This window comes from Prunus avium, chromosome 7 (assembly GCF_965620075.1).
Source record: "Prunus avium chromosome 7, drPruAviu1.hap1.1, whole genome shotgun sequence".
Classification (NCBI taxonomy): domain Eukaryota; kingdom Viridiplantae; phylum Streptophyta; class Magnoliopsida; order Rosales; family Rosaceae; genus Prunus; species Prunus avium.
The window spans coordinates 2,556,225-2,564,843 of record NC_142290.1 but is presented as its reverse complement, the minus strand read 5'-3'; the positions used below and the strand labels follow the sequence as shown (position 1 = coordinate 2,564,843).

General features: G+C 37.2%; 1 protein-coding gene across 1 annotated transcript; it reads left to right on the top strand.

The window, feature by feature from the left end:
* The first annotated feature begins 700 nt into the window (after positions 1-700).
* LOC110757284 (uncharacterized) lies at positions 701-1,678 on the top strand. The gene is made up of 2 exons (XM_021958860.2): positions 701-1,003; positions 1,139-1,678. The coding sequence occupies exons 1-2, from the start codon at positions 701-703 to the stop codon at positions 1,676-1,678; spliced, it is 843 nt and encodes a 280-aa protein (XP_021814552.2).
* Positions 1,679-8,619: the final 6,941 nt, after the last annotated feature.

Sequence of the window (8,619 nt, the reverse complement as noted above, 5' to 3'; positions counted from 1 at the left end):
GACGACAATTTTTTAATTATGGTGGCGTTGTAAATCTTTACTACATCAGTATGTTAAATAAAACGCCGTAGTAAATACTTTTCACAGTGCTCTATAATAAACCGACGTCTTAAATATTAAATAAATAGGTGGGCTTTGGTTTTTCTGGGATTCAAATGCGTGTTACCAAGGGCGTAATTGACCAAAAACAATTGAGAGAAAACTGGTGTCGTTTCAATATACCCTAAACCCTAAGAGCACTTCCAGCAGTCAAACCCTTGCCATGGCAAGAGGGGGACTAGGGCAGCTACTATTCATGTGAATAGTGGCTGCCCTTGCAAAAAGCAATGTTGGTTTCCAGCAGTTGCCATGGCTGAGGGCAAACACTATTCTTTTTTTTGTTTTTTTCACAAATTTGTTTACCTAAATAATTAATTTGGACAATATTTTCGGATAAGATTTTTGGGTTCCTATGTGTCAATACTATTCATATCTCATAATCGGATAAAATTTTTGGATAAGATTTTCGGTTTCAAATTTCATATAAATTTCATATGAATTTCAAATTTCAGATAAGATTTTCACCCTCTAAAATTGCGCCACATGTCATCTTTATCGGCCTAAATTATTCTATAAAACCAGAGGCTCAACTCATACCTCTCACACCACATCTTCTCTTTATTTTCATTTCTCAGAGTTTAGAATTCATACTCCATTCTCCATGGAAGACATGAACAAGGTGTTGGAGAGGCAAATGCGAGAAACTAGAGAAAGAAGGCATAGACGAGCTGCAGGCAAAAGGGCGCAGAGAGAACTAGATCAGCAACTTGTCACAGTAGTGGGTTTGCTTGATGAAGAAAACAAGAGTCACCGTGGTTCACGAGAAGGCCGTGGCCCGAATGTGGACAGACATAGACATTCTCAGGGTAAGAATCTTCTGGAAGATTATTTTATCCCAACTTCTCTGTACTCTGATGTTGATTTTCGAAGGCGACATAGAATGCAACCTCATTTGTTCAATAAAGTCATGCATGATATTTGCAATTATGATGAATACTTTGTTCAAAAGAAAAATGCTGCTGGAAATTTGGGACTTCTTCCCGAGCAAAAGTTCACAGCTGTTATACGAATGTTGGCGTATGGGTCATCTGCTGATCAGGTGGATGAGATTGCCCGGATGGGGAAGTCCACTGCTTTGGAGAGCTTGGTGAAATTTTGTGATGCAGTCGAAACTCTGTACCCCAGGGACTACCTGCGCAGGCCTACGCCCAGGGACCTGCAACGACTTCTACAAATAGCCGAAACTCGAGGATTTCCAGGAATGGTTGGTAGCATCGACTGCATGCACTGGCAGTGGAAGAATTGCCCAACTGCTTGGCAAAGAGATTATGGGAATCGGAAAGGCCAAAAAAGTATCATCCTTGAAGCCGTTGCAGGTTTTGATACATGGGTTTGGCATGCTTTCTTCGGAGTTGCCGGATCTCAAAACGACTTGAATGTCTTGGGTCAATCCCCGGTGTTGAATGATATTTTGAGAGGTGAAGCCCCAAATATCACCTATCAAATCAACAATACAGTCTACCAAAATGGGGCATCCCCGATCCTAGAAGCAAAAATTCTTTGCTATCTATCAAGAGAGGTACAGAAAAGATGTGGAGAGGTGCTTTGGTATCCTCCAAGCCCGGTGGGCTATTATTAGAGGTGTGGCACGTCTGTTTGATGAGGAGGTGCTGAGGAGCATAACAATGACACGCATCATCCTCCATAACATGATTGTGGAGGATGAGTATGATTATGATTCTGAAGACGTGTACGAACCGGATCCAATGAACACGACCTTGACAAGAATTTATGAAAAACCCATGGGGCCAAATGGAGAACCAGTGCAGCATGAACCGTTGGTTAGGGACAGTCGTGTAATGACCCGTATGATTGATCGATATACGGAGATGCAATCGTCTTATATTCATGAACGACGTCAAGTTGACTTGATAGAGCATTTATGGGCGGTGAATGAAGTGAAGTGAAGAAGTTTGTTTTATTTATTATGTTTAAGTTTTATTTTTAGTTATGCTTTGTTTTTTTAATGCTTTGGTTGTGGTTTGTTTATTTTTAATGCTTTGATGTGTTTTGTTTTTTATGTATGGAATGTTTTGAATAAAAAGGTATTTTATTGAATGCTTTCTTTATTCACTCAAATAAAACCAATACTACTAATGAAATAAAATACATGAATTACAACTAATTTTCAAAACAAAACATTAAAATACAATGAAAATAAAAGGTAAGCAAACTAACTTAATGGTTTTTATCATTTAACCAATCCGTGTTGCTAGGTCCATCGTCACGAAAAAGTCTTCGTCTCATAACATCCTTTTATTCTTGCTTCCAAAATTGTTTTGTTTCAGGGGACATATGGCTTGTATCCATGGCCATGGTTTCCCAATCCTTCTTCTCAATGTTTTGATTACGTGTATACTCCCTTTCTTTTGCATATTCCACTTGAAATGCCCTCTCATCTTCTTGGTTTTTCTTGTCTATTTCAAGTCTCAAGGCGTTTTGCCTTGCAATTTCCTCCAAAAATTTAGATGTATTACTAGTAGAATTACTCCCTCTCTTTGCCTGCGCCGCCTTTCTCCCAATAGGACTTGGCTCCTTCTAGTTGGGTGAGTCTTCACTCATCGGGGAATCGAGAGGCAAATTCGATGCCGTTGAATTATAGAGTGGCGTCTCGTTCAACACAACGGTCGGACCCGTGGGAATAATTCTGAAACGTTTGCAATTTTTTACTACCTCCCAACATTCTTGATGGTTAAAGATTTTTTTCCTTGCCCAGTAGCACCAAACCACATTTGTGCTTGCACAATCTATTTATAAAAAAATATTGGAAATACAAGAAACATTAAAAAAAATATTGGCAATGCAAGAAACATTAAAAAATATTGGAAATACAAGAAACATTAAAAAATATTAGCAATGCAAGAAACATTAAAAAAATATTGGCAATGCAAGAACTATTAACAAAATATTGGGTATTTATGAAATATTAACAAAAAAATATTAGGACATTAAAATTAATAAAACAAAAATTACAAATAATTTACCTCATGGGTAAGTTTTTCCCCGCTTCTACAGTTGTGCATCGCTTTTGCCCAACTCTTTATTGAGAACTTTCCACCTACTAGACGATGCCATTTCCGTACGTGTCGAACCCGATCTTTCACAAAATTCGGAATCAATTTTTTTCCACATTTGAAAGAATTAAATCTGGTTATCGTTACGGGACAATGAGAAATTTGGACCCAACACCGTCAATAGAAGAAGCCATAAAGATGATAAAGAAAAATAAAACTTGAAAGTGAATAAAATGTTGAGTAAAAAGTGAATAATAGTAGAAGTAGAAGAAAATGTATGAGGATTTGGTGTTGAAAGTGAAGAGTATTGGTAGGTATTTATAGAAAAAAAAAATTCCAATATTTTTTGTTATTTTTTAAAAAAAAATTGGATTTTTTTACATATTTTTATTGCAAAAATATTGGCTGCCGTTGGATTGGAGGAGAGAATCACGATCGGAGCGCCCAGACGACGCCATGTGTCTCAGAGCCATTGGCGCAGTGCAGGGCTAACGTCAGCGCGCGGAGTTCAAATTTTATACGTGCCAACTGTAAAAAAAAAATTGAACTCCACGCGCTGATGTCAGCCCGCCCTCATTTTGGATCTCGGGCTCGACCTGCCCTTGGGCCAGCCTTCTTCGTGGCCCCCACCTCCAGCTCGGGCCAGCCTGAGCTGCTAGAATCAGTTTTTAGCCCAAATCGCCCCCAAACCCAACTGCTAGAAGTGCTCTAAGCCCTACCCTAAACCCTAAATTTTACAACAATTAAAAAAATACACAAGTATGAGAAAAATAAACCGAAAATTGCTACGGACTCCTTAGGACAATGCATTCTATATTAGCAGGCTAAATTAGGATTTCATATATTTGTATTTATTGCCACCAATGGATCACATAAACCTTAGGGTTATGTTACGAAAGTATAAGTACTATCGTGCTTTGTCTATAAACAATTTTGATTTTTGTTATCATTTGTAATTTTTATAACTAAAATTACATTTTTCAAAGCTTTGGGGGAAAGACAATCTCTCAATGAGTGCATAGTAGTTGTCGGTTTATTTTTCAGATTTTTAAAAAAATTTCTAACGTCGGAGATGAAAAATAGTGACGTCTAATTAAAATTTAAAAAGCAGAAAAACGCAAATGTCAGAGAATTTATCGTTTCATCTTGCTGTTGTTTAACAGCATGAGCATCAAGCTTGGGATTTTCTTCCTCCAAAACAAGGGGTCTCACATTCGTGGCACTCGAGCAGCTTGCTTTGTCAAACATTGGATATTTGGGGCTTTGCTCTTGAGGCAGTAAAGGAATTCGGGTAATTGGAGTTTTGAGCATGCTAGGATCAAAATTGGGAATTAGTTAATTAAAATGTTTCAACATATATTCCCTCTTTGCTCCGACTGCCTCCAAAACACTCTCCTTTGTCTTAGCCTCCATCCTCAAGCTCTCTTCTCTGACTGCCTCCATAACACTTTCCTTCAATTTGTCAGCAAACTTTATTTTGTGTTGTCTCGGCAAATCGAAGAATTGACTTGGGGAAACCCCAGCTCCAATACCTTTGACTCTCCCACCATGCTCGGGGGTTCCCAAAGCCAAAGCCAAAACATCATTGCTTCCAGAGATAGTCAGAGTGCCCTCGGAGACTTGTTTTTTAAATTCATCCTGAGAGAGAGAGAGAGAGAGAGAGAGAGAGAGAGAGAGAGAGAGAATAGATTGTAAAACGGATAAAATAAAATGACTAACTCAAAAATATAAACCGTGGTGGCATTTCAGTGAAGATGACAGTTTCTTGACAAACTTGACGTCATATATAATTTCAAACGGCGGTGAATTAAAACCGTCATCGTGTAAAAATTATAACTCCGGCATGAGGAAAAAACCGTCATATAATTCAAATGCACAATTAAAAAAAGTTCACAGAAAATCAACATAAAGTTAAAAACAATTGCACAGAGAGAGAGAGAGAGAGAGAGAGAGAGTGTGTGTGTGTAAATGAAGATAAAATAAAACGGCCCTAAATCAAAAATCTAAACCTTCGTGGTATTTCACTACTACAAAAAAGGCAAAAGACGACGGGAATTCACCGTCGTGTATCGGGTTTTCAAACTGTCGTGAAATCAACCGACATCTTTTCCAAAGTAAAACCACGACGGTAAATCACCATCGTTGTTAATACAAACAACGTCATTAACAAATAACAACCGACATCTGTATACTGAAAAATGAGCCAAAAAATTGTCAAGGTTAAGAATAGACGACCTATTTTATACAAAAACCGTCGTGTAAATAAATACAATACGTCTTTAAATAAATAAAATACGACGTTATTAAAACATACTACGTCCCATCTATTTATATCACCGTCGTGAAATAATTTTCCACTTCGTTTTTTCCATTAATATTGACGTGGAAATAGCGGTTAGGGTAATTACTTACAACACATGTATTTCTATAAACGACGTTATATTTAATAAACAACGTCGTCAACAACTAAAAGACAACCTTGTTTCAGAATTTATACGTCATCTTTAAACACAAAACCGTCGTCTAATATTTTTGAAACGGCACAAATTTCCAGTCGATCGCCGTATAAATTTATATTAACGACATGATCTGAAAATAAACGACGTGGAAAATATGTTAGGATCATGACTTACGACATATTTATTTCTATAAATGACGTGGTATTTATATACAACGTCGTCACCATGTAAAAGACAGCCGTGTTTCTAAATTTATACGTCGTCTTTACGAAAATAATAGTCGTCTAATCTATCTGAGACGGCGAAGTTTGTTAGCCAATCGCCGTGGAAATTTTTTTTAACGACATAAGAATAAAAAAGAGACGCGGATATTCCCATATAACGTTGTTTTTGTAAAAGAACGACGTCCAAATATCAGTTTACGTTGACAAATTTTCCTCTGGATTTCAAATAACGTCGTGAATTGTTAATTTTTCACTTCGTTTATGACATAACAAGCGACGTGGTAAAATTTTAAGACGACGATTTTTAAGTTGTTACGGACGAGTTCATGATCTAAGACATCGTCGTTGTTATGGTACTGGAGTCGTGTTATTTGTAATTACATGTCGGCTCTTTATGCTTCTCCAACGTGATATCGTTAATAACTGTTCCACAATACCGTCGTGGTTCTTCAATTTTACTTCGCTTTTAGACGTCGGTAAATACAATGTCGTCGTTGAATGCTCCAAAACGTCATTTTTTATTGACAATTTTATGAAAACAGACGTCTGTTTTTCACGGTTTTATGAGGACCGTCGTTTTATAATACTGAACCAGTATTTTATGTACTAATTGTTTTGTGGCCAAAACCTGCATAATGAAAGTAAAGAAAACACATTACAATTAATTACAAAATTAATGTCATACAGTAGTGCTATTTAGGGCATAAGTAATTTCATAAATTACAAGAGCATCATTCAATCCATATATCTTCACCCCCATCTCGAATATTTTGACTCCCAAACTCACCCACCAGTTCATCAAATGTGTCAACATTTGGCATCCCTCTAGATTGGCTCACACTCAATTCTCACATCACCTAAGACATCATCACCAATAACATCATTATATTCTCTATTAGGCATTCATAACACTACCGACCAACCACGATGCATCGGGTCGTCAACAAAAAATACTTGTTTGACTTGAGAAGCCAAAACAAATTGGTCATTCCTATGTCCAATTTTACTCAAATCTACAAGGGTAAATCCAAGTTCGTCGACTACAAGGCCGGAAGTACTATCTATCCAATCACACCTAAAGACTGGGATTGTAAACTTTTGGTAGTCAAGGTCCCAAATTTCTTGAATGACACCATAAAAACCCATATTTGAGAGAATTGGATTTTTATCCTTGGCACTAGCAACTTGCATGGTATGTGCAAGTAAATAAACTCCACTATTTTAAACTGTCCGCACATCATCTTGTGCGTTGATGTTAAATTTAACACCTTTAATAAGATAGCTCCTATATAATGGCACTTCCATGTTTGGACCAGCTGCTAGCCACCTTAAATTTTCTTATACGCCATGATTGTCTCCCTCATTAAGTTCACTTTGAACCTGCAAATTAATCATATCTTAATTTAATCTAACATAGAAAGAAGAAAATTAAAAGTCCAATATGTTATTGAATAACATATACCTTGAAGCGTAGCCATTGAATGAAAGTGCTATTGTGCTTATCTTGCAGCCACTTTGTTCTCTTTCTAAATTTTGGATAAGCGGCCTTGATGTGGATCATATGTTCCCTACATGACATGAAAAATTTAAGCATTACGGTCCCAAACATATAAGATAAACATAAGGAATAATTTAAAATGGAAACTTAAAGAATAAAGCTCATACTTGATATAAGGTAGGACTTCCTCTGTATTCTCCAAGACATATAGATGTGCTTGGTTCAACAGGTCCCGATCAACTAAGCTCACTGTGCACCCTGATAATGGCTTTGAAACTCCTATCTTCTGACTTGATGGCACTCCAATTGTACTAATATCAGATAAATGTTCAGTGCAAAATTCTACAGCTTCTTCAGCTATATAACGCTCAGCAATGCAACCTTCGGGATGAGTATAATTCTGAACATACCCCTTTAGAACTTTCATATATCTTTCGAATGGATACATCCATCTAAAATATACTGGCCCACATAAACGAACTTCTCTGACAAGATGTACTACTAGATGAACCATGATATCGAAGAATGAAGGTGGAAAGTATTTTTCAAGCAAACACAAAGTAACTACTACATCTTCTTCCAACTTATCTAGCTCGGAAACATCAACCGTCTTTGCACATATAGAATTGAAGAAGAAGCACAAACGAGTTATTGCATACCTTGCAGGCTTCTCCAAAACAAAACGAATTGCCATAGGGAGCAATTGTTGCATTAAGGTATGACAATCATGTGATTTAAGGCCAAGAAGTCTTGTATCTTGTAAAGATACAAGATTTTTTATATTTGAAGAATAACCTTCAGGGACCTTCATACCATAGAAAGAATTGCAAACCGCTCTCTTCCCTGCTCTTGACAAATTCCAAGGCCCTGGAGGCAAACGAGTACGTCTTTCTCCATACTCGGGATGCAAATCAGTTTTGGCCCCCATGTTCAATAAATCTAACCGAGTAGCAATCCCATCTTTATTTTTTCCAGGGATCTCTAGCAATGTATCAATGATACTATCACAAACATTCTTCTCAATGTGCATAACATCTAGGACATGCCTCACTGGAAGATATTTCCAATACTCAAGATCAAAGAATTTTGACTTCTTCTTCCAACAAACTCTGTCACCATCATTTTCACCTCCACCTCCCCCTTTTTTCGAGCCCCATATGTAATTAATATCTTCAACCATATGCAGTACTTCTTCTCCCGTTAATGACTCCAGAGGCTTGCCATATTCAGGTTTCCCATTAAAAGCTGCATGTTGCCTCCTATATGGATGATTGATTGGTAACCATTTTCTATGCCCAATGTAACAAATTTTGTGGCCATTTTTC

Bases quoted from the DNA above. Each gene is read 5' to 3' on its own strand.
- LOC110757284 (XM_021958860.2), top strand. From the start codon at position 701: ATGGAAGACATGAACAAGGTGTTGGAGAGGCAAATGCGAGAAACTAGA. The intron at 1,004-1,138 runs GTCATGCATGAT...TCTGCTGATCAG, and splicing joins AACCTCATTTGTTCAATAAA to GTGGATGAGATTGCCCGGAT.